General features: G+C 46.1%; 2 protein-coding genes across 17 annotated transcripts in view; both read left to right on the top strand.

The window, feature by feature from the left end:
• ATXN7L1 (ataxin 7 like 1) overlaps positions 1–6,191 on the top strand; it is a 221,582-nt gene extending 215,391 nt beyond the window's left edge. For 13 of the 15 annotated variants that reach the window (XM_046670758.1, XM_046670755.1, XM_046670760.1 and 10 more), the window contains 2 exons: positions 954–1,028; positions 2,669–6,191. In XM_046670758.1, coding sequence (XP_046526714.1) covers positions 954–1,028; positions 2,669–2,710 — 117 coding nt within the window. In that variant the 3' untranslated portion in view covers positions 2,711–6,191. The remainder of the gene's footprint in view (positions 1–953; positions 1,029–2,668) is intronic. The other 2 variants (XM_046670759.1, XM_046670756.1) reach the window with 1 other exon arrangement.
• A 14,279-nt stretch (positions 6,192–20,470) lies between these two features.
• On the top strand, positions 20,471–26,212 carry EFCAB10 (EF-hand calcium binding domain 10). Of its 2 annotated transcripts, none has more exons than XM_046669815.1 (4): positions 20,471–20,580; positions 24,469–24,633; positions 24,761–24,848; positions 25,981–26,212. In XM_046669815.1, exons 1-4 carry the CDS (start codon positions 20,472–20,474, stop codon positions 26,015–26,017), a joined length of 399 nt encoding a protein of 132 aa, XP_046525771.1. In that variant the 5' UTR covers position 20,471; the 3' UTR covers positions 26,018–26,212. The 2 variants fall into 2 exon arrangements, with proteins under 2 accessions (XP_046525771.1, XP_046525772.1); XM_046669816.1 differs by having other exon boundaries at positions 25,600–26,212.
• Positions 26,213–26,282: the final 70 nt, after the last annotated feature.

The raw sequence follows: 26,282 nt of genomic DNA, 5'->3' as shown, positions 1-26,282 counted from the left end.
CTAATGCGAGGAGACCTGGGCGCCGGTCACCAGGCCATTAGAAAAGGCTTTATCCGGGGTCACCACTGGTGATCCCCAGGTGTCGGGAAAAGGCTTTTGGAGACTGTGTTGATTCTGTTGGGAGATTGGAGAGGCACGGCACGAGGTGGAGAAATGCCAGGTAGACCTGTGCCCTGGGGACCAACTGGGGATCCACTTCATTGTATCCGGTAGGCGTAAGGCCAGAATTAGCCACGGAGGTATTAAACTGAACGAAAAACAGGACTGGGAACGTAAGGCAGATGCCATTCTGCAAAGGCGAGTTAACAGAGAGGACAAGCACCTTATAGACGCTTACAGGCAGGAGCTGTCTGTGGGAGTGTTACCCACCTAGGGACGGTCACAGAGGATGGGAGGAGCCGGATGGCGGCAGCCATAGGCCCCCGTGCTGACCTCCTAGGACCCAGCTCAGTGAGGTGCTCGCTGTGTCTCCTGGCTGGGGAAACCGACCCAGGAAAAGAGCCCGGCATTTCTCCCCAGCTGGTCCGAGGGAGTCTGGGCTAGAGACAAGGTGGGTCTGGGAGTGAGCTGGGAGGCAGATGAGTCTGTGTGACCCTCGGCCCTGGATGGGAAAGCTGGGCCTCCACTTGGTTAAGTGAATCCAGGAGAGGCCAGGCCTCTCGCAGGACGCCTTGGTCCTCAGCCCTGAAGCTGCCATGTCTGCACGGGGCAGCAGATTGAATTCCCGTCCCTTCCGCCTCCCCTCTGGGAGGAGAGGGCATCATCAAGGTAGCCCCTGAAACCTCTTCATTCTCTCTGATGTTGAAGAGGGAAGCGCGAGCTCCAAGCCACTGTGAGCAGAGCGGGCATGTTGTCACACAGAGCATCTCCTTTCCCGGGGCGACACTTGGTGTCGGGGGATCTTCCCCAAGCTGGTGTGTGAGTCTGAATCAGGTTTTGCTGGTGTCTTTCAGGTTGGGAAAAATAGCAGCCTAGCTCTGTCGCAATCCAGTCCTTCAAGCATATCCAGCCCAGGACACAGCCGACAGGTAAGTTACTAGGGGCAAACGCACATAGGGCCATCAGCAGGGCGGAAAGATGGTGGGCGTTGGGGCGGGCCCTGCTTCCAGTCTCATCTCCAGTCAAGAGCATGGCGGCCTGGCTTCCAAAGCTAGGCCTGCTAGTTATTTAACTGTGTGCCCTTGGGCAAGTTACTTAACTTCTCTGTGCTTCAGTTTCCTCACCTATAAGATGAGGATCATAATGGCCCTGACCTCCTATGGCCTTTGTGAGGATTAAAGTAATTTATTCACATAAAGCCTCTAGAAAATGCCCAACATGTAACACACACACAAATATTACCTATTATTATTAGCAGCTGTGTGATATTAGGCAAATTACTTCTCTGAGTCTCAGATTTTTTCTTCTATTAAATGGCAAAATCGGTGTATACTTCTTAAGGTTATTGTGAAAATTAAATGAGATGCGGTCAACTGGTAGATGGCAATCAGCGCTCTCCCGGCCTCTCATGGGCTGTAGCTGCCGTTCAGGATGTGGTTGCATGGTGGGAATCTTCAGGTCAGATTTAGGGGTTTTTGTAAACTTGGGGTGCGAGAGTAGTCAGTGTATCGATGACTCTCTCCAGTGCAGTGTGTGTGTCCAGAGCTGGAGGACCGGGTTGTGTGTCTTATACACAATTGGAAAAAATACCTATATGGCTGTCCTGTGGTCTTAGATGTGCCTGTGTAGATACCAAATTGCAATGTGTTCATCTGCATTTTGGCCTTTGGGGTTTCCCTACAAATCTTGGGTAGAGTTTGGGTGAAGATTATAAGGAAACAGTTTTGTATCCTCAGCCAGGACGGTGTCTCCACCATTTTGAGTCACTATGACCCTTTTTGTGCCTGAGCACCTGCAGGCGATCCCCTGGGGGCGGGGGGCGTAGGCAGAGGGTCTTGTCCATGCTCTGTCAGTCACCTGTTTCTGGCAGGCCTCCTGCACAGGGGCTGCCTGCACCCGGAGACCACACGGCCCCCTTACCAGGCACTGCTGCCTTCGCCCATGGCTCCAGGCACCGGATGCTGGCGGTCCGCCTTAACAAACGTAATCATAATAACCACAGCTACCGCTTGTTGAGCCCCGTCTCATCGTTAGCGGGGCAGGTGCTATGCTAAGCCCTTGACATACGTTGCATATGTTGAAACCTTTTAACAACCCTGTGAGGGACAGAATGATTATCCTTATTTTGTAGATGAAGCGACTGGGCTAAGAGGCTAAGTAACTTGAACCCAAGACCTCTGTCTGCGAAGCACCGTTTAACCCGGCACGGCACCTCTCCCTTAGATCATTCTCCGTGCCGTCTACAGGTTAGGCAGGAAAACGCGAGCCACTTGAGAGAAAAAACAAAGACAGAGGAATTATTCCAGTCCCCTCTCCTGGAAAGGAACCCCGTGAATGTCCACGAGATTCATCCCTGCGTGCTCCTCGGCAGCCGGGATCTTCGTGGCCACCTTACACTTACGGAGCCCTTCACATCCATCCTCATTTGCTCATTACAGCTGCCCTTTCCGAATGCAGGAGGTGGGGTAGCATCCTTTTTACTAGAGATGAGAAAACGGCCTCCGTTCTTGAATTCTCGCGGGTAATCGCGAATGTGTGATTTTGAAACATCTTTTCTTTTCTTTCCTAGAAGACCACAAACAGAACGGGCAGGATAAGGACTCTTCCATAACAAGACAATGAAGCCACTTCCAAACCAATGCCTGGCCACCCGCTCCCACCCTGGGAGGCCGAGGGAGAGGCGGGGGGAGCGGGCAGGGGGAAGAGTCTCTTTCCTGTGGCTCTGCCTTTCTTCTCTTTTTAATTGACCAATTTTTAGTTTTGAAGAAAAAGAAAAAGGCAAAAGAACGTGAAATTGAGATTTACAGAAAACTATACCAGTGTTTGGTTTCCGTTGTCTTTCATTTGCCACGTGTACACATTCTTCCAAGGTCAGGTCACTCCTCTGGCTTCCCATCCTCCCGCTGCACCTTCCGGGCGCTCTGGCCCGCAAGCGGACCCTGCAGAATGTCAGTCCCTGTTGGCATCGTCTGAAACTTCAACTTCAGCACACGCAGCGCCCTTTCCTTGTCGTCTCCCGCCCATCTTTTCCATCCTCTCTGACCTGGCACCCACTGGGTCCCCACTGGCCATGAGAAGGAGCTGGCTCTCACAGGCTCCCTGATGGACAGTGTGCTGGGGGGAGGGGATTTGCTGGGAGGAGCCCGTGTCTGGGGAGCCCACAGCACAGAGCTGGAGGGTGGACCGAATGCCCTCAGCAGGTCTGTGGTGCAGCTGGCGGAAGCCAGATGCTATGGGGAAAATTGAGAACAGCAGCCGTTTATTGATGAGGTTGACCCAATACCACTGTCCAGCTGTGCAGCTCAGAGAGGATATACTGGGTCAGGGACAGGGGCTGCAACGGGCCTGGGAGGAGGTGGCAGGAAGCAGAGATGAGGGTAGGGGAAGACATCCCTTAGAAGATGTGGGAACTGGGTGACTGTGGTAATCTGAGCTTGTTGGAAATCCATGCTGCAAAATCCCTTCCAGGGAGCTGTGCACAAGGACCCCAAGCTGGACGAGCCAGAGAGGGAGGAATCCCAGGGGAAACCCAGGGCACGAGACCCCAGGAGGCCACTCAGGAAGAGGCCCGGTGCCCACAGCTGTGGGAGTTCTCAGGGTGCCCTCCCGGGCTAGGCGAGAGGAGAAAAAGCAGGGAAGGAAGGAAGGTTCTGGGGGAAAGCTTCCACCGGGGGTTAAGTGTCAGACTGCTGGTGAGGACAAATACTAGCATCGCCCACCCACCTCCGTGCCCGGGACCACAGGGCCCACGGCATCAGCACCTCCATAGATCAGCTTGTGCTGGGTCAGCAGAGGCCCCGGCTCAGGTGCAGTCACCCCTGGAGGGAGTGGTGAGGCCAAGCCATCGCTGAGTGGGGAAGAGCCCAAAGAGAGGAGCTGGGGGCCTGCAGCTCTGAAAGCATCCACACTGGAGTTTTGACGGAAAGCAATACCGTGAGCTCGGATAGGGAATCAATCAGGAGAGGAAATCACAATATGAAATAGAGGTGCTGCGCTATGAAGCACGTAATTCTGCATCCGATGCAACGGCAGGGGCATCGGTGGTTTTGCTTCATCCCTAAACCGGAAATGAATGCCGGTTTTGCAGCCGGACACAAACTCTCATCCCCATCCTGAAGTTTTCCTTTTCTTTCCCATCCCCCACAACCCAAAGATCAGACTACTGTTAAGTTTCGCCACACGATTGGATTTTGCAAAGACGGGAGGCCGACGGAGTGAATTGCATCAATGGAGTTGCACTGACCATGTTTCTTATAGGATACTAAAATTTTTAATATAAAATGAAGATTTTTTTTAAAAAAATCAGGAGTCGCTGTTAGGTACCAGGACATTAGTTCAGATGATTTCATTTTTATTTCCACAGTGTTAAAAGTGCACTTATATGCTGGTTTATTTACGTCTTGGGAAAAAGAGACTGCAAATTGAAGGGAAGATTCTTACGTTTTCTTTTTTTAAAAAAAAGGTTAAGGCAGATTTTAAGACTTATAAATGTTTAAGAAATTATAAACAAGGTTAGACCCTTTGAAAAAAAGTTTAGAAGATATTCTTAAAGTAAATTTTTATAGTGTTAATTTTGTAATAATTTATGTTTTACTATATTACAGAGCTAACTGACCAGAATAGTTTCAGAAACAATATGAAACTTAGGAAAGTTGAAGCAGTGTTTATATTTTTAAAATGTTCTTTGAATTATGTTTTTATTGTACATTTCTTCAGACTGAAAAGTATGTACATATCTTTGTTATTTTTGCACAATTTTTGTCTCGTTCGGTTTTCGAAGTCCGTTGTTTTTTCCTAATTTATTTTGAGTTGTAAAACTTGCAGGAGTAGAAACAAAAGAAAAAAGTCTCAGCAACAAAACAACCCTCTGATTTATAAACTCTTACACTCAAAGAGGGAAAAAATACAGGTTGAGAGATTAAGTGGCTGCTTCTGAGAAATAATGTCTCGACGGGGACTAAAGGAGCAATTCATGGGTTAAACATGTGCGCTCCCTACATCTTGAATTGCAAGCTGGAATAAAAGACTCCTCCACCGAATGTTGCTTACTTGGTGCAAGACTGCCTCTGACCAGGGTGAGGACGTTTCTGGAAAATAGCAAAAAGGGAAAACCCACAGTGTCTCTTCCTTTACCATCAACCACAGGTTTAGAAATATGACGTATTGCAAACTCACAGCTTGAAAAATGAACGCCAATCAAAGGTTTTCTTTGGGTTTGTTTTCGCGGAGTCCGACTGGACCAGCCTGTAAAGCGTTTTTAGGGTGATGCCCTTTGGGTTCTTCTGTCCCGCACAGCCTGCTCAGCCCTCTCTCCCAGCCCCTTGACTGCACACACCCCCATTTGCCTGAAGATCTCGTGACTTGTCGCCAGCCGGAGAGGCTCGAAAGCCCTGGTGGTTCAGCATCACGCAATGTGTAGACCTGTCAGCCATAAAAAAGCGACCTGGATAACTTGTATGCCTTCTTTTGTATCAATGTACCAATTGTAAATAACGCTGATCAACCTTTGTAGAGAATAGTTTATACAGCATATTCTATTATTGCTGATTCTCAGTGAACTCTCGTTTTAAAAAAAGGAAAAAAAGAAATTTTCTATTTACACCTTATATTTTGTTATGCTGTTGGCCCATGGCACTTTAAGAAAAACTCGGTGGGTTTGACGTAGCTGGTCGGTCATGGGGTATATTAAATAACTGTTGTTGCACAGACGAGAATTTGCACCTGTTCATTTGTCCTTTCTACTACCAATTTTAGAACCTTTTCCAGAAGAATTTTGAAGAAAGCATGTCCAAACATTCGAAACAAACAACCACACTTGTGGAGTGGGTTTCTTTTCTATGATCCATATTTTGTAACACTAAGTATTTCCCTTTGTCCGGCACCTTTATGTGTTAGCACTATCAGATAGAATTCATTCCATGCCTGTGATATTGTAAGCAGAATCAATGTCTCAAGTGGGTGTAAATAGTAAATTCTATGGCTTACAGTTTTAAAGAGGAAAGAACAAACATGTCTATCGATACTGCCGTGGTTCAGCACCAGGCCTGGAGACATTCTCTGGTGAGCGATTGTATTTTTTTTTTTTTTCCTTTTTTTTTTTTTTTTTTTGTAACATGGCTTTGTAAATAAAATAATTTATATGTTTGTAAAACAAAGTCTTCGTGTTTTTCATAAAATGTAGATTTTCATTATTTTTTTCTTCTTTTGGGTGAAAGTAGTCTCAGCAGACGAGCCTGCGTTCTAGAACACTGGTCTGAGGTGTAGAAGGGAAGAGAGTGAATTCATTCCACGAGTATTTACATGTGGCTGCCCCTGAGCTAGGCGCTCAGTGACGAGAAACAGACACAGTCCCAGCTGCTTTCTGGAAGCAACCCCGTGGGGGAGACAGTAAAGAAATAAACACAATCAAATGTGTAATTACAGATGGTGACAAATGCTATGGTGGAAAGAATTGAGTTCTGTGACAGAGATAATAACAGGAGAAACGGACATAAAATGGGTGAAGGGGGTGCTGTCACAGAGTTTCCTCTGAGGAAGTGAACTGAAGGCACAGAGTGCAAGGGACACCATCCCAGGCAGAGATGGTCCAAGGTAGGAGAGGCTTAGTAAGCTCTTGGAGATGCCACTAAGATGCCACTTGGAGATGCCACTAAGATCCATTGTGGACAGAGCAGAAGGAGAGAGAGGGACGGAAGGCACGCAAGGTCACAAAAGGCCTTACAGAGTTTGGATTCTGTGCTCAATTCAGTGGGAGTCCTTTGAAGGGCTTGGAATAGGAGCATGGCATGATTGGGTCTGTTACAAGATTCCTCCAGCTGCCATGTGCAGAATCAGTTAGTTGGAAGCTATTGCAAGAGACCAAGGGAGACGTAATGTCCATGTGGCCCCAGGATGATGATGGTAGATATAAAGAGAAATGAATGGATTCAAGATATAGTTACGTACTAAACTGACACGGCTTGCTTAGGAATTGCACGTGAGATAAGGGAGAGAAGGACACCCAAGCTTCTGGTGAAGCAATTGTATTGTGTGGAGATGCCGTTTCTTTAGATGTGGAAACCTAGAGGAGGTTTTTTTTTTAGGGGGCGGGCAGGAGGAGTGTTTCATGAAGATCAGAGGTTCTGTTTTGTGAATGCGTGTTTGCTCGTGTGTGAGATTACCGTGAAACGCCTAAGCTGCTACGTCGAGAAGGCATGGTACACACAGGACTGAAGAGAGCGGCAGGTGTCAGTTGGAGGCATCAATTTGGGAATCTTTAGTCCATGGATGATATTTAGAGCCACAGGTATGGATCTGATTACTTGAGAGAATGTAGAGAGAGAAGAGCAGACATTTAGAGGTTAGGTGGAAGCAGAAAGCTAGTAAAGAACCCTAAGACGAAGCATTCACAAGGAACAGAGAGAACCCAACAGAAAGTGGTTCCCTGGAAGCCAGCCTGTGAGATGCTTCAAGGGAGGAACAGTCAACTAAGTCAAACACGGCAACAAATGGAAGGTGGAGAGGGCATCGTGTCTGGGATTGTGCCACATGGCCACTGGTGACTGTTTCCTAGGGTGACCATGACACGTTTCCGCAACTTGGTGGCTTAAAACAACATGAATTCATTCTCTCAGTGTTCTCAGAGCAGAAGTCCAGAATCAAGCATGGCTACATTCTCTCCGAAGGCTCTGGGGGGGGGATCTTTCCTTGCTTCTCTAGTCTCTAAGGACTGCTAGCAATCCTTGGCGTTCCTCGGCTTATGGACGCACCACTCTCATCTCTTCCTCCATCTTCACATGGGCTTCTCTCCTGTGTTTCAAATCTCCTGCGACTTTCCCCTTATAAGGGCATCTGTCACTGGACTCAGGGCCCACTTTAATCTTGGATGATCTCATCTCAAGATCCTTAACTTAATTACATTTTTACCCCAATAAATTCACACTTACAGGTTCTAGGCATTAGGACTTGGACATCATTGTGGGGGGTTGGGGGGGGGGGTGTCACTACTCAATCCACTACAGTGAGCTCAGCAGAGGAGGTGTGATGAGGTGGCAGGGGGCAAGGCCAGACGGGAGCCGTTTGAAGGATGAAATTCAGTTCATAGACCAATCTTAAGGAGGTTAGAAGGCACAAGGAGTGTTTCGATGTGGTTTCTTCTGTTTTTTTAGAGAGAAGAGACCAGATTCTAATTCATGTGCTGGTGAGACTGGGACCACAGGGGAGGGAAAGGTTGAAGAAGCGGGAGAGAGGGGTGATGAAAACAAAGAAGTCCTTGAGAAGGCAAGAGGGAGGTGAGCCCGAACACACGTGGAGGCATTGGCCTTTGTAGGGCTAAAAGATAAACTGAGGCATACTAAAAGTTCTGAGAGTTTATTTGAGCAAAAATGGATTTGAATCAGGCAGTGCCAAACCGGAAGCGGTTAGCAGCACCCGCTGGATAGGAGTTTGGGGAGAGCTTTACAGAGAAAAGGCCGAGGTGAAGTAAGGGAATTCTTGATTGGCTGCAGCTTAAAGCCTCGTGGGCCATTTGTGAGTGGTTGTCCCCAGCATTTCAATTTCGTTTCTTCGAGGTATTTACAAGCCTAGATTTCGGTGTGCTTCAGGAGGCTGCCAGGGCATCACAGCCACCTCAGTCTAACAGCCTCCTTGTTTAATTAATTTGACAGTAGGAAGATGGACACTTCCTCCAGGGAAATGGGGAAGAAATCAGCTTGTAGATTTGCTGCTGGGAAGACGACGGAATTCCCATCGGATGGCTCCCGCTTTCGCAGGGACCCTGGGGTGAGGTGAGCGTGTGTGAGAGTTTGGGAGGAGTTGGAGAAGAGTCGAGAAAGAATCCTTGTAAAGAAGGAAACTGGACCACCACACAGTGTCGAGAGCGCATTTGCAATTAGCCATCCAAGCAAGGTCCTGGCAGGAGAAGAGAGTCTCAGAGGGCCCTGTGAGCGCAGACAGGGCAGAGAGAGGCCGCTCGGAGCCCAGGCTCTCAGGCCAACCGAGGCATATTTCTTTTCATTTTGCCTCAGGCCCAAGTGAATATTTTCGCTGTTGTGCACAAAAGAAAACCAGAGGAAGCAGATCTGAAGGTTGGCGCATAGTAAGCACAATGGTTTGGACGATGGGATTATCCACAGTCACAAAACCTCAGTGTGGTGCTTCGGGCACCAAAGACATCATTTATCCATCGGCTGTGACTGGCTGCCCATCACTGTGCACTGGGCTAGGTGACTTCTAAGTCCCTTTTGAAAGGAGCCTATACATTCTGGGTTTTCCAAACCTGGAACTCTGAGAAGACTCCAAAACCAGTCATAGGCTTGGAGAATCAATGTGGAAACCAGAAGAGATCTTAAAGACCCTCTTCTACAGGTAAGGAAACTGAGACACAGAGAGGTCAAATGAGGGACAAAGACTGCACAGCTGGCTGATGGGCAAGCCTGTTCTTTCCATCTAACGCTCTTCCCGTTGTCTCTCTCTGCCTCCTGGAGAAATAAACTCCACCTGCAGACTCTTCTCCCTCAGCCACTGTGCACGTTTCCGTAAAGGTATTTTAAAATTCCGTGTCTCCTAGTTGATTGACTCAGGTCTCCGGAATTTACTTTATTCTACTTAATGTTTTTCTCCCTTTTGATTTTTCCTATTAGGCAATGACTACTTGCCTAATGGATTATTTCTTGCTTTCTGAACCGATTGGGGCTGTTCCAGAACAGCAGGTTGTAGGTATCCATTTTTCCGAGCAAGGTTCCCAGGAATGTATTTGAATACGTTTATTTTCTATTTATTACACCTTCATGAGCCATTCAACCAGAAAAGTAATTGAAGAAGGTGCGAAAAAGCTGAATGCCTCAAAAACCACATCAGACCCACACGAGCCTGAGTCATCACAGATTCACCAGGGGAACCTTGCCAATAGCTCAGAGGGGTTGCATTTCATGGGACAATTCAAATTACAAACCTGATCTAAGGGCATTAACGTTGGAAAGGTTGTCAATTTAAGAAATTTTGGAACTTTTCTGGGTTTCCCCTTCAAATATTTCAGTAATTTTTTTTTTTGAGGAAGATTGGCCCTGAGCTAACATCTGTGCCAATCTACCTCTATTTTGTATGTGGGACACTGCCACAGCATGGCTGACAAGTGGTATTGGTCTGAAGCTTGGAACAGAACCCAGGCCACCAAAGCAGAGTGCGCCAAACTTAACCACTAGGTCATGGGGCCAGGCCCCAAATATTTCAGTAGATTTTTAATCAAAGCAACATCATCATCACAAAGCCTTTGCTTCCTCTGCAACCTGAGCAAGTACTGTAGGAGCTGCTCTTAACATAGGAGCTCATGCCTTCTCTGTGAGGACTACCATTTTCTCTCAACTCACTCCACTGCCCTCTCTGATTTCCTAGCCAGTCGTACCACTCACCCCCGGTCCCCCCAATCTCCCCCATGTTCCTGAATAATCCAGACACAGCGTTGGGGGCTGGCAGGGAGAGAGGGTAACAACTCTGGCACATTATTGGAATAGGGCAAAGAAAATGGAGAGGAAAAACATGACTCTGGGGCTTTTCTTTCGGATGGAATCAGATGTGTGTTTTTGTTTGCAATTTTTACAAGCCTTTCGGTTCTGTCCAACTCAATGAACTCAGAACCTTCTGATGTGGACTAGGTGCCCAGCAGTGAGTGGAGGACTAACTCAGTCTGCTGGAGGACACAAACATAACCAGAGCGAACGCCTCCCGGCCGGCACTCACCTTCAAGCACTTGGAGGATGTTGCCGCCAGGTCCACGCTGAGCCCAGCACTGCTCAACGTTTTCATTAATGGATTGGCATTCAAAGTAACCTTGGTGAATTACAGCCGGGAATACAAACAGACAGGTTTATAGAACAGCTGTTACCTTTAGGGGCATAAGGGAGGTTTCTGGCGCCGGAAATGTTCTGTATCTTGACCTGGGAGCTTGTTAAGTGAAGATCATCATTTGGCGAAGTATTTATCAGGTTGTATACTTAAGATTCGCTCATTTCACTGTGCACTTTGAAACATAAGAGTTTACCCACGGACACAAAAGGTAAATGGCAGACTTGGAGTGATAATTGTCTTAGCAGAAAGAAGAAAGGTACAAAGTGGTTTGAGGGGAATACTAATGAGAAGCCCATTTTCTCCCCAAATCCCTCAGAAGTAGTAGGGACCATGGGTTTGGGGGGTGGGGTGCAGCCATGGGTTGAAAATGAGGAAGGGCTGTTCGAAAGTCTCATGTGAGGTCGTTGGATCCCCAGAGCCACCTTCACCTCCCACAAGCTGCCAGGGGGCTGTTGTTCCCACGCAGGGGACTGAAGTGTTATTTTCTGGAAAAACTGAGACTCAGGCTTCAAGGACACCAGGCCCAGCAGGGAGAGCTACCCTGGGGTGGGGTCGAAAGGGGGAGGAGGCATGAGACTGTCTCTCTTTTCATCATAAACGGTGGAATTTTAATTTGTTACACTTCGTGCGTGTTGCTCTGATATTTTTAAAACATAGGTAAGTATCATATCAGGAGCCTAAGTGATGAGCCACACAGGACCCATCAGCTGGTCTCACATCTGTGTTTACAGAGCGCAGAGTCTGGCTCTAGGCTTGGAGGCTTACAACGTCTGGCTCCAGAGCCAGAGAAAAGCTAAAAGTGATCACATATAACTGATTACAATGATTAGCTGTGGAACGCACTTTCCTGGAGGTGGTAGAAATGGGACGAGGGGTTGGCTTTAAGAGCCATCCCAGTGCTCTTTCCCAAGGAGACTTTTTGCCGGCAAAGCTGGCTGTGGATTACCACGTGTTACACTGACACGTGGGGGCTTATTCACTCAAAACTGTGTATATATTTCACGTTTCCATGGACTTCAAAATTATCTTTAGGGACCCTCTTAAAGTTCCAAAAGGCTATCTAGTTCAATGCTGTATGGTTCCTAACACAGCGGTAGGCATACAGTTGGCATACAATAAATGTTTGTTGAATTAAAAAATGAAGGAGTCGGTGGTGCGCTGGTAAACATTGAACACCCCGCTTTGGGGTGACAAGGGGAAGCATTTGCTGCTGGTTTCTGTGATGTTAATATGCCCACCATGGCCAACCAATTTCAGGCTGCCATTGTGACCTCACTGACCACAGAGGGGGTGGGGAGCACAGTGGACTCTTGTGTGCCTGGGCGAGCCAGTTCCGGCGCACCAACAGACATGCTGATGCCCAGCAACTCTATATTAATTCACGTTAAACTACACGAAATAATTTAATCCATTAGTAAGGCCAAAAAGGAGAACTTTGCTGTCACTGGGAAATGACCAACATTCAAATCAACAATTTTTTATCCCTTTTTATTTTTCTTTTAAACTTATTTCTGCTTCAAAAGGGCATTGGGGCAAAGTGGATGTCAGTTTCAAAAATGGAATATAAGCAATTATCTATTTTTCTTATACAAGCAATCCCCACTCTGTGGGCTGTATTAATGTTTCATTTGGAACCTAATATATTCTTCCATTTAAATGAAATATCAAGGGTGACGAGGTTGCAGGACAAGCCACAAAAGCCTGTAGACCCCACGAAAGTCTGATATTAATGCAGCAGTATTATTTTGGGAAATGCATTCTGAGGTTCACCCAGGGAAGATAGGATTGTATGCTGCCTGGCCACCATCCCAACCATGAGAGACCACATCCTTCAATGCCACTGTCTGCCAACCGTCAGGGGAGTAAAGACTTCCAGCCTGCACCCAGAGTAGATGCCCAGGTCCACGCCATCCCTGCACTGCTCTAACATCAAGAAAATTGCTACATGCTGTGGCTAGCATCCCACATATAAAGTAGAGGAAGATGGACATGGACGTTAGCTCAGGGCCAGTCTTCCTCAGCAAAAAAGAGGAGGATTGGCAGCAGATGTTAGCTCAGGCTTAATCTTCCTCAAAAAAATAGAAAATGGCTACAAGGACAGGGATTCCCCTGGTGGTGGTACTGGTGGTACTGGTGGTGACGGCAGTGGTCAGCAGTAATACTGTTAAACTAATAATGCTATTGATTATGTGTTTCACATCTTTTCTAATTTAACCCTTGCAATAAATCTATGAGATACGTAAAATTATTACCCCCATTTTACAGATGAGAAAACCAGATTTAGAGAGGTCAAGATCACACAGCCTGTAAGTGGGGCAGCCTCTTGGCACAGGGTCCCTGGCTGCCTGTGTAAGCCGTGATCATGTGAGGTCATCCCACATGCACAGCAGCTGGAAGCTCAAGGAAGGTTGTTGTTTGTAAATTTTGTTCTGGGTTTCAATTTGATGGGCCTAATTAAAGCTTCAACAGACCTAGCTGGTGTGACGGGAGCTAGATTTAGGCTCAGTTTATAATATGATATTCTGAAATACAGAAGTAGCCTCAAAAATGAAACGGAACAGAAAAAAAAGAGTTCATGTAAAAACCACTAAGGTCCAAATGTGGTCTGTTCCTGAGTTAATGGTATTGGACCAACGTTGATTTCCCAGTTTGCCAATGACAATGTTTATGGTTATGTAAGATATTATCATTGGGAGGAGTCAAGGAAGGAGACACGGGAACTCTTTGTACTCTTTCACAACCTCTTATGAGCCTTAAACTATTTTAGAATTTTTTAAAAATAATAATTCTGATGAAGTACTGTAAAGGGAATAACATAGCACCAGATCCATTATCTCAATCTTTTTAAATTCTTTCTACTATGGCCACTCTCTTGACATTTTCTACACATTGATGTTTTGCAAAATGGATTTAAATTGGTGTTTAAAAATGTTTTTACATCTTTGCTTTTTTTTTTTTTTTTGCTGTGGAAGATTCGCCCTGAGCTAACATCTGTTGCCAATCTTCCTCTATTTTGTATGTGGTCACCACCACAGCCTGGGCACGAGCAGTGTACGTCTGCACCGGGGACCTGACGCCAGGCCGCCAAAGCTTAACCACTACACCACTGGGCCACCAGGGCTGGACGGAACAGTTTTGCTTTTTGAAGTCAATGAAGAACGAGGAGACCCTGGACACAGCCTCTGAGCGGATGGGGTAGTACCTCAGATGATTGAACGTTACCATTTCACAAAGACTGAGAGGTACCTTTTGAGACTGGAGTTCTGCAGAAGCCCGTGTACCTAAGTCACAGTTGCAAAGCGAAAACAGGCTTCTGTCTCAGCCTCCCTCACACAAAGACTAACGTGGTGTCGCCACTAGACCGTGTTCTGTGTCTTTAAAAACCTAAAAATGCAGCTTGCCAATAAAACGACTTGGTGGAAATAAAATCATCAGGTTCCAGACTTGTGTCTCCCTTACGATCTGCACAAGAACATTAAGAGTATGGTAGATATACCTTCAGTTCCTCCTGCATTGCCACACAGAGCCACGAGTCTAGAGTTTTTAAAGCTGCAACACAAAATCTGAAATCTTACACAAAAAAATCTTTCCATAGGAAAGCAAGTAGGAGGGCCTGTGGACACAGGTTATAGAGACTAGATTTTTGTCATGATTTCCCCCTCTCTCGTTTTAAAAGCCTATTAAGGGGCCGGCCCAGTGGCTGTGTGGTTAAGTTCACACGTTCCACTTTAGTGGCTGGGGGTTCGCGGGTTCTGATCCCGGGTGTGGACATGGCACCACTTGTCAAGCCATGCTGTGGCAGGCGTCCCACATATAAAGTAGAGGAAGATGGGCACAGATGTTAGCTCAGGGCCAGGCTTCCTCAGCAAAAAAAGGAGGATTGGCAGCAGATGTTAGCTCAGGGCTAATCTTCCTCAAGGAAAAAAAAGCCTATTAAGATAACAATGACAAACACTTATGTAGCACTTGGTACATGTCCATCATCCCTTTTTTAAAGAGCTTTACATATATTAACTCATTCGTCCTCAAGACATCTCCTGTGAGATAGATAAATTACCCATGAGGAAACTGAGGCAGAGAAGTTAGGGTTTTGCCCAAGATCACACAGTTATTAACCGGCAGTGGTAAAACCGGGTTTTAGAGTGACGTGCTCCAGCCCCAGAGGCCACTACAGGACACTGCCTCACCATATATTTTCTCAGAAAAATTACACTTTATATTTTTTTCCCCTCCTTCTTTCTTTTTTTTCTTTTTCTTTTTGAGGAAGATTAGCTCTGAGCTAACATCTGCTGCCAATCTTCCTCTTTTCGCTGAGGAAGACTGGCCCTGAGCTAACATCTGTGCCCATCTTCCTCTACTTTATATGTGGGATGCCTACCACAGCATGACTTGCCAAGCGGTGCCATGTCTGCACCCGGGATCCGAACCGGCAAACCCCGGGCCACCAAAGTGGAACGTGCGCACTTAACCACTGCACGACCGGGCCGGCCCCTCGCCTCCTTCTTAACAGCAACCAAACTGCTAGCTGAGACATCTCTGAATCGTCCCTGATTGAAAGAGAAAATGCACAGAGGGAATCAGCCCACAGTCTGTTCTGGCCACTCATGTCCCCCCACTTTCCTTTTCATACTTCCCCAGCCCCAAACACACACCAACCCTGAGCTGTAACTCCAAGCTTGACGGGCAGATTGACGAGTCCACTCGACACCAAAGCCCGGGCTCTTCATGCTGGTGGTCCCCAGATAGAGTGACCAAGTGTTAAGTTGACCTGGGACTTGCCCGGTTTTCTCGTTGAAAGTTTCCTGGCTCTGGACGCCCCACAGTCCTGGCAAAGCAGCACAGTTGGGTACTCCCTGCTCTAGAACCACCCAGAAAGCTGTGGAAAAGTTGTGATGCTTGAGGCAGCCCCCAACCCCTGTACTCCCACCCTAGAGCAATTCTGTCAGACTCTCAGGGGGGTGAAGGGGCAGACACTGTATTTTATTTTTTTTTTAGGAAGATTAGCCCTGAGCTAACATCTGTCACCAATCCTCCTCTTTTTGCTGAGGAAGACTGGCCCTAAGCTAACACCTGTGTCCTCCTTCCTCTATTTTGTATGTGGGATGCCGCCACAGCATGGCGTGCCAAGTGGCACATAGGTCTGCACCTGGGATCCGAACCAGTGAACCCCGGGCCACTGAAGCGGACCTCACGAACATAACCGCTGCACCGTAAGGCTGGCCGCCAGACGCTACATTTTTTAAAGGCTCCCGGGGAGATTCCAGTGTGCATCCTGGGTTGAGACATGCTACACCAGGTACGAGCTGGGAGCTCCTAGACTGCAGGGACTCAGCCTGATCACCATTTCCCGGACCTTCAGCTCAACCCCCGCACATTGCCACAACGAGGGTCTCGGTCCGGCTGTCCACTAGGATTACCTGGGAAGCCTTTAATAGCTACTGATTCAGGAATGCAAAACGGTACAGCCACTTTGGAAAACAGTTTGGCAGTTTCTTAAAAAGTTAAACATGGGGCTGGCCTGGTGGCGTAGTGGTTGGGTTCAGTGTGCTCTATTTCGGCGGCCTGGGGTTCACAGGTTCAGATCCCAGGCACGGACCTAGCACTGCTCAACAAGCCACGCTGTGGTGGCATCCGACGTAAAATAGAGGGAGATTTGTACAGATGTTAGCTCAGTGACAATCTTCCTCAAGCAAAAAGAGGAAGATTGGCAAAGGATGTTAGTTCAGGGCCAATCTTCCTCACCAAAAAAAAAAAAAAAAAGTTAAATGTACACCTACGATATGATCCAGTCATCCCACTCCTAAGTATTTATGCAAGAGAAATGAAATCATATGTCCACACAAGGATCTGTACATGAATGTTCTGAGCAGCTTTAGTTGTCATAAACAACTGAAAACAACCCAACTGGCCATCAATGGGTGAATGGATAAATGAATTGTGGTCTATCCACACCACGGATTCTTACTCAGCAGTAAAAAGGACTGAACTATTGATAGATGCAACAACATGAGTGAATCTCAAAAAATAATTATACTGAGTGAAAGACATCAGATCAAAAAAATAGTACATACTGTATGGCTCCATTTATGTAAAAGTCTAGAAAACGTAAATTAATCTAGAGTTACAGACAGCTGGTCAGTAGTTGCCTGGCAATGGAGGGCCGGGTTAAGGACGGGTGAAGGGAAGAACTAGAAAGAGGCACAGGGAAACTTCTGGGGTGATAGGTATGCTCCTTATCTCGACTGCAGTGATTTATGGATACCTACAAACATCTGAACTTATCAACGGGCACGCCTTAAATATGTGCGGCTTCCTAAATATTAATTATACCTCAACAATGCTGTTCAAAACAACACCAATAAAACTACAGATCTTCAGGCCCCATCCCAAGAGATTCAGTTTCACGGGACCCAAGGCTCAGGACTTTCTAAAGGACCCCGGGTGGTCCTACGGTGCAGTCCTGGCTGAGGACCACCGCATTAATGCCTTCCACCTGGAGTTACTCTCCCACCCACTAAACGGATTAGTAATAATAAGGAGGTGGAGGACAAGGAGTCAAAGACAAAGGAGAGATGTTAGGATGATGATATTGATGATGATAAGCAATTAAGCCCAAACGGGCTTATTAAGAGACGGCATCAGCAGAGAATAGCTCACTCCACTAGGTGGCATCTGGACATTTCTCTTTAGCACGATTTCCAGGGAAATTGAGCGGTGGGGCCACAGCTGCCCGAGGTCTGCGGTGAGAGGGAGCCCTGAGCAGACAAAGGCACCCAGGCTTGTTGGGACAGAAAGCAATTAGCAACCCGGGAAGATGTCTGCAGCAACCGATGCGCTCGCCTCAGCCTGACTCACAGGGAGAGCAAATTAGATTGTTGCAGTTTCAGTGTCTTTCGAGGTTTCAGTGCCATTTGGGGTTCGAAGAGCAGAGCTATTGATTCAGGAGCTAATTCTGGAGAGGAAGTAAATGAGGTTCCCAAGGAGAGGACCAAATGTCTTGAGTTAGAGTGCTGGGCAGAAGTCACTGTCTTTGGGACACCAACACGCAGTCTGCTCTCCCTCCACGAAGGGACGTTCCTCACATTTTTGACTTTGCTTTTCCCAGGCCATGCTGGCCTTGGGCCAATCAGCCAAAGGACACCACGAGCAGCCCCCTCTGCTTGCTGTGACTCAAGTCCTCTTCTTCTGCTGCCCATAGCCATTGTCCCCTCTGCGGAGGTCCCTCTCCGTTCTAGTGCCCCTGCCGTTGTCTGGCCTCTGCTGTCCTGAGCCAGAGTCACTTTCCTAAGTGATCACACATCTTTGGTCAACCCTGATGGGTCAAGAATTTAGGTGGTCATAATGTGGAGAGGGGGCACATAATTTAGGCTTTGCTCTTTGTGTTTCACTGTCCCTTCCACCAGGGAACATAAAGCAAGTCCCCAAAAGATGGATCAAAATACACTGAAGAATAACAGCCCACGTAGTTTTCAAATTCTCCCAAGAACCCACCAGAAACCAGGGGTCCAAACGGGCCCTCAGGTCAACAGGCCCGGAAGTAATGCATCTGCTCTGGCAGCTTAGTTGCACCAGGGCTCCAGGCCTCCAGTTAATTCTGTCACTAGGATCACTCGGCCACGCCTCTGTGCGAAAAGTACACTTAAAGCAGCTTCAGTAAAGGGACCCTGTCATTCTACCTGAATCCCAATGTAGTGCTCTCTTAGATCTGTTCCGCATACAGAGATTCCACGTGCAATTTCTTTCAAGGATTCTGCTGCCTGAAGTCAGGAGATTCGGTCCCCGTCATGCCCCCAGCCCCTCGGCTACCTTCCTCTGCGTCCGGTTTGGTTCAGCTTTCTGATATTGACTTTCTGGCTCCTCTTTCCAACCCTCTATCTTTCAGTTACTTAAAAATTACTGTTAATAAATCATAATCCATGAGCACCCGTGTATACACTGCTCAGGTAAAGAAAGGCACATCACCGTCACACTCGGAATTCCCAGGATATTCCTCCACGAACCCACTCCCTTTCCTCCCACCTGCGAGGTAAACACTACGCTGAATTGGGTGTGTATCATTCCCTTGCATTTCTTCTTCTTTTCTTTTTTCTTTGAGGAAGATTAGCCTTGAGCTAACTGCTGCCAATCCTCCTCTTTTTGCTGAGGAAGACTGGCCCTGAGCTAACATCCGTGCCCATCTTCCTCTACTTTATATGTGGAATGCCTACCACAGCATGGCTTGCCAAGAGGTGCCATGTCTGCACCCAGAATCCAACCAGCGAACCCCGGGCCACCGAACTGGAACGTGTGCACTTAACCGCTGAGCCACCAGGCCGGCCCCTCCCTTGCATTTCTTATTCTATTTCCTACACACATTTGAACCTGTCAACAATATATTCTTAGTTCTGTATGTTTTTTAACTTTCTATCAATTGATTCCTACAGTACATAGTCTCTTAAGACAATGTTTTTGAGAGTCACGCATATTGTTGCAAGTAGCTACAATGCATTGTTGCAATGCTTTATAGCATTCCACTGTGTATCTGGTGTAATATACACAGTTTTTAAAAATCCGTTCTACTCCTGAAGACATCTGGGCTTGAAGTGTTCAGTGTTTTCTGTTATGAAGAGCGCTGGGTGAAGATTCTCATATACATGTCCTGGTACACAGGGAGTGGAATGTCTGGGTCACAGTGTAGAAACGTGTCAATTACTGAGATAACTCCAACCCATTTTCTAAAGGAGACGTTCCAATTTACGCTCCCATCTCACTGACTGTTTTGTTGCACTCTATCCTTGTCAGCGCTTGATATTGTCCTACTTCGTAGTTTTCACCAGTCTGGCAGATGTAAAATGGTATTTTCTGGTGGTTTTAATTTGCTCACAGTATTGGTGAAGAGGCTGAGCATATTGTCACGTGGCCACTTGTCCTTCCTCTTCCTAAAGTGCCTGTTCTGGGCTAACTCCACAGTGAAGGGTAAGGGCACAGGTTCAGAGCCTGGCCCCCGTGGACAGAAGTCCCAGCCTAGCGTTTAGTTTCTCAGGTACTGGGAGGACTGAGTCCAGGCCCTCCTGGCCACCTGCATCCCACGTTACTCAGTGACTCTCCCTCAAGACCACTGACACGGGGGGTCTCTGTCTCCTGAGACCAGCTCCAGGCAAACAGGGATGCTGGGGCTCAGGACCCAGGCGCTTCAGGACCCACAATCCGGTAGAGCCCACGGGCCAGCTCCTGCCCCACGGCCAGCGCCGTGCAGCTGGCCGCTGACGCCCAAGATGCTGCTTAGGACTCTCCATCGGACACCCCCGGAACTACACAAGCTCCTTCTGTTAGTAGTTCATTCTCATTCATTGGATCGACAAGTTCTGAGCCAGGTGCTGGAGACAGAAAAGGGAAAACACACTCAGGCCCAGCCCCCAGCCGGGACCGGCGCGGGGAGCTCGGCCAGGGCACAGCGGGTGGGGGCGCACCGGGCACGGCGGGCGCGGGGAGCTCGGCCGGGGCACGGCCGGCGGGGGCGCACCTGGCCCGCGCGCTCTGGTCACCTAGCAACGGCGCAACGCGCAGCGATGGAGGCCGGCGGCAGCCGGGAGCGCGAGGCCAGGAATTACCTGGAAAAACATCAGATCATGGAGTTGCTAAAGTATCTCACCAGCGTCCTCCTCTTCATCCGGCCGGGTAAGCGTGTACCCTGGCGCTCGGCTTTCTGTCCCACCTGCCTGCCAAGCGGTCCCCAGAAATTCCCAGGACGGCCATCCGTCCAGCCCGCTCCTTGGCGGGGCCAGCGTCCCTCGGGGATGCCCCCACCTCCGCACGCACACCCTCTCTCTCCTGCCCCTTCGGCTGCTGAGCCTTCTGCTGCCGGTGTGCTCTGTGCCCTTCGTTAGACACGCGCCAGGGCCCTCGGGACTCGGCATGTGGAGGGCTCCTGGTGGGGGGGAGAGGCTCCGGTCCGGCAGCCAGGCTCCTGCCTCCATCCCTTAGTACTGTGTGTCTGTGGGCAAGAACCTGACCTGCAGTCTCCTCTTCTGGAAAACGGGGATAATCATAGTAGCGATCTCATGGGAACTAAAGGAATAATGTGGAAATCATCCTTACGTCTCGCAAGCAACGGATGTTTCCAATGTTGTCCCTGCCCCCAGAGAGGGTTTAATCTGTTAAAAACAATTGATAGGGTGAGACAGCAGGATGTTCTTGAGGAGACAGCTTTCCCTGACACCTTACAAAATTTGATTCATGTCGTAATTTTGGTGTGGTACGTAAATTAAAAAGCCGTCTTAGGGTGAAAATGGCTTGATGTCCTTCTCCCCAGGATGCAGAATTGTAACTTGCCATCCTCCATATGGAGTGACAGCACGCAAACACACACACCTGCTCCCACTCACCCCGGTCTTCCCGATAAAGTTAGAACACAATGTTGCTCTGACCAGTATTCAGAATTTACATTGTTATTATTAGGCAAACATGCACAGCTAATCCATATAGTACGCAATGATTGTATTTCCTTTTTTGTTTGCCCTGAAGTTAATAATACTATATTTTAAACGTTTGCTTAAATTTCCTGTGTAATTATCACCAATTTGTCCATATCCCCTTTTTGTCACCAGTATAGATCTCCTCTCGTTCATTTACGTTCATCAGGAAAACACCACCCCAGCCCCCTAGCTCTGTCTTCCTGCTCCAGTCTGAGCTGATCGCTTAACTGCCCTGCTGTACAGTTATTACTCAGGAACTCCTCTCACTGGGAGCCTAAGAACCATCTTCGCCTCTCTCCTGTGCTTAGAGACTGTTTTATGGCACTTGGATTTCCCTTTCTTGTTTTCCCGCCTTCTTCTAGTGGCTTCCTCAGACAGTGTGTTTTGAGCAGTAAGTATTTTGAGGACTCAAGTGTGTGGAAGTGTCTTCTCCTCCACTCAAACATCTAGAGTGGACTCTGTTCTAGGTTGGAAAATATGGCCCTCAGCATTTAGAGAGCATTTCTCCGTTGTCTTCTAACTTCCGGTGTTGCTCTGAAGAAGTCTGATATCATCAGATTCTTGATCTGTATATAAGACATGTTTTTTTCTTTCTGGAAGTTTTTAGGATTGTCCTTTTATCTTATCCCTGGTGTTCTAAATGTTTATATGACTTGAAGTGGGTTTTTGTTATTTGTCTGTTTTTTTAAAAATTCATTATGCTAGGTACTTGTGGGGTTTTTTAAATTTGTAGACTTTTTTGTCTCCCACTCCCTTCCTGGCCTTTTTCTCTCAAACTCTTTATTATGTCAGCCAATTTAGTGTAATGAGGATTCTTTTTTTTCCTTCAACACGAAAAACTTTGACCCCATCTGACAAAAACAGAATTCTCCTGTAGAAGGTCTGGTGGGGAAAAGAGAATCTAAGCAGATAAAGACAAATTCTCTGAGCAGCAGGGCATAAGGACTGAAGTCTAGGAATAGTTACACATTAGTAACATAATCTCCATCCCATAAATGATTTAAATAATTATCAATTAAAAAAATTGAGATGCTGCTACCACCTGTAACAATGTGAACTCCTTGAAACATCTTTAAACTCCAAAAGGGGGGGAGGAAAACCACAGGTGAGGAAACACTGAGCTAAGATAAGGGGGTGGAGAAGCTACAGAAGGGTTTGGCTGGCGTCCAGAGTTCATAGGCCATGCTTCTCAATGGTTCCCATCTGAGTCCTCCTAATGGCAGAGGAAAGGCGACTTGTAACCTTTAGCGTCCGAGACCGTCGCCTGATGCTGCATAGTAAGTTTCTTTGAAATTAGTTGTTTTATCCTAAAAGTGTATAGTTTTGCTCTTCTACAGATGTATCCATTTCTTCATATAAATGTTTCATGCTATGTTTCAGAGTATGGTCGATGCTCAGGAAGAAACACTATCTTTATCTTGGGTCTTTGGCGAGGATGTGGAGATAAGGGAACCCTGTGCACTGTTGGTGGGAATGTAAATTGGTGCAGCCACTATGGAAAACAGTATGGAGGTTCCTTAAAAAATTAAAAATAGAACTACCCTATGATCTAGCAATTCCACTTCTGGATCTATATCCAAAGGAAATGGAAACAAGATATTGTGAGATACCTGGACTCCCATGTTCATTGCAGCATTATTCACAATAGCCAAGATATGGAAACAAGCTAATTGTCCGTCAACAGATGAATACATAAAGAAGATATGGGATATATATACAATGGGAATATTATTCAGCCATGAGAAAAAAGGAAACCCCGCCATTTGCAACAATATGGATGAACCTTGAGGACATTATGCTAAGAGAGAAAAGTCAGAGAAAGACAAACACTGCATGATCTCACTTATATGTGGAATCTAAGAAAGCCAAACTCGTAAAAACAGAGCGTAGAATGATGGTTATCAGGGGCTGGAGAGGGGCAAATAGGAGAGATGTTTAAGAGTACAAACTTGCAACTAGTAGATAAGTCCTGGAGATCTAAGGCACAGCACAGTGATTGTAGACAATACTGTATTATATATAAACATCAAACTCGCTGACACTAGATCTTAATTATTCCCACCACAGAAGAGAAATAATTATGTGACACAATAGAAGTATTAGCTAACACTACAATGGCAATCAGATTGCAACATATAAATGTATCAAATCAACATGTTGTACACCTTAAACTTACACAATGTTACATGTCAATTACACCTCAACAAAAAAGGAAAAAGGAACCCTTACCTTTTAGAGATACACACGCAAATATTTATTAATGACATATGATCGCTGTGATTTACTTCAAAATAATACAGGAAGAGGGGAACTGCACGGGATTATGGTGAAATAAGACTGGCCACAAATTCTAACAGTTGAAGTTGGTGATGGGTTCATTATACCCTTCTGCCTACTTATATATATGTATGAAATGTTCAGTAATGACATAAGTTTTAAAAAAATAATTTAACAAATGTATAGAGTAAATCCTAGAGTAAATGTATAGAGTAAATTGAAAGAAAATGATGGAACAGTAGGTGTGGCATTCCCCATCTAAGCTGCTCCCTCTTTACTTCTGTCCTCTTTTCATGACAACTGACCTGCATTATTCCTGGAAAGTGGATTGATCTTGATTTTTTTCATTTTTCACATTGCTTAAATGAAAGACAGCTTATTTATCCAAAATACTGCTTGTATGTTAGAAATTAACTTACGCTTCCTAATCGGAAGACGATATTAATCTGACAGTCTGTTTTTATTTATACTTTATCCCTTTGTTAGCCGACCACCTTGTTTCCTACATCATGCTGTTCCTTTTTTTTCCTTCTGTTTTCAACTGTCTGCAAATTAAAATCACCTGAAAAGCTCTAAAAAAAAAAGGCCCAGGTCTAATTGCTGGACTTTTTTATTCAAGCGCCCGGGGTAGAGCACTTATGTCTGCGATTAATTGTCCCATGTCTTACCTTTCCTGCAAGCAAGGCCTATAACCCCAGTGCCTACTACAGTACCTTGAACATAGGTATTTAATAATTGTTAAATGACTGTTTCCACTTGTGACATATTTTAATTTCAGGTCAGAAAAAATTGGAACTATTTTTTTTTTTTACAGAAAAACCAAGAGAGTATTTAATAGCTATATTGGAAAAACTGAGAATTGCCAAAGCAACAGGTGTGGCTTTCCCTTTCTTTATGGATCACTCGAACATCGCGGCTATGTTTGACATGATGGACTCCTCGAAGAAAGGCACCATATCATTTGTGCAGTACAAAGAAGGTCAGTATCTTCTGCCAACGGAGGTCATAGCTCATGACCATTCCATAACTCACTCTAGCTGAAAATAATTCTCACTTTGTAAATTTTCCTTTCTTCTTATTCTGACTTTTCATTCTGGCTTTCCTAGCCCTAAAAACCCTGGGTCTGTGTACTGCGGATGAAGTTTTAAAAGATGATGGGCATGCAATAACTTTGGATAAGTTCAAGAGTGAAGTGTAAGTTTATTTTTAAGTGACTAATATTTAAATAATGTGGCATGATTTTGAAGGACAAGTAACACGTTTTAAAACAGAGGTTCCTACCTTTTGATGGAAACGCTTCATTCCCTTGAAACTTTCAGCTGACTAGAAAGTGAGGACAGAGGGTGGAGAGTGAAGCCTGGGGGAAGGGGAGGCGGGTGGGGAAGAGAAGAGGCGGGGAGGAGGAAGATGCCTGAGCCAGGAAACTCCAGAGGCGGCTTCATTCTTTCCTCAGTGGGAAACCCCAGCGATTCTCAAAGAATGAGGGAGAGGAGCCCCAGTCTGCTAGAACTAACAGAAAAGCTTTGAGCTCAATACGCTAGTTGGAAAATCTCTGTATAAAACTTAGTAATAGAATTTCTCTCAACATATTTCCTCCGAATCGTTTATCACAAAGCAAATGTCTATCAATAGTATAGGTGGCACGCCAGCCTGATGATTTTTGATTTAAGATATTACAGCACGAAAAGTACTAACTAAATACTAAATCAGAAAAAAAAAGTCACTGGAATAAAATTTGATAATGGTAGAAAGCCTCCAGCTAATCTAGCTCCATCTGTTTAAAAGTTTTGCTCTCTGAGGATTTATTAATCAAGGAGCCGTTATTTAACGTGATCCAAGGCCACGGAAAAGTGAGAAGAAAAAAGAAAGTTTAGGATTCCCATCTCATCATCATCAGTTACATAAATATTAAATAAAAAATGTTTAATTACATTCTCTACCCCAGGAAAAGAATGAGGCCCAGGGCTCTGGCCTGAAACGTTTCATCCAAAACAAAGGATGCCACTGTCATATGGAATGGAACTAGGAAGTATTTTGAATGGAAGGACACTTGTGGAAAATGAGCGCCATCCTATTTAATTTCCAAACTAGACACAGGAACTTCACTCACAACCGTGCATTCTAAAGTGATTTTTTTTTAATTTATTTGCTGTGTTTGATTATCCACAAAAGTCTCCCTTAATTAGTGTAGAAAATTGAAAGTTGGTTATAAGTTATTATCTCTACTCTTGTATTTTATTCAACAGACATATTCAGCATTTTTATTTGTAAATGGAATTACTCTGAGTTTTCGTGGCTTCTGAGTCTTCTATTTTTGTTTTCTTAGGAACAAGAGGACTCAGGAAATATGGTCAGCATTTTAATAACACCATAAGTCCAAGGAATAAATGATTCTACTGAGTTTTCAGTTGTCCAGTTTCATTAATTCAGAACTTCAGGGGCTGGCCCCATGGCTGAGTGGTTAAGTTTGTGCGCTCTGCTCCAGTGGCCCAGGGTTTCACCAGTTCGGATCCTGGGCACGGACCTAGCGTGGCTCATCAAGCCACGCTGAGGTGGTGTGCCACACAGCATAATAGAAGGACCTACAACCAGAATATACAACTATGGACTGGGGGCTTTGGGAAGAAG

The sequence above is a fragment of the Equus quagga genome, chromosome 8, assembly GCF_021613505.1.
Source record: "Equus quagga isolate Etosha38 chromosome 8, UCLA_HA_Equagga_1.0, whole genome shotgun sequence".
Taxonomy (NCBI): domain Eukaryota; kingdom Metazoa; phylum Chordata; class Mammalia; order Perissodactyla; family Equidae; genus Equus; species Equus quagga.
Note: the sequence above shows the minus strand (reverse complement) of the source record. Positions and strands in the feature narration are given on the sequence as shown.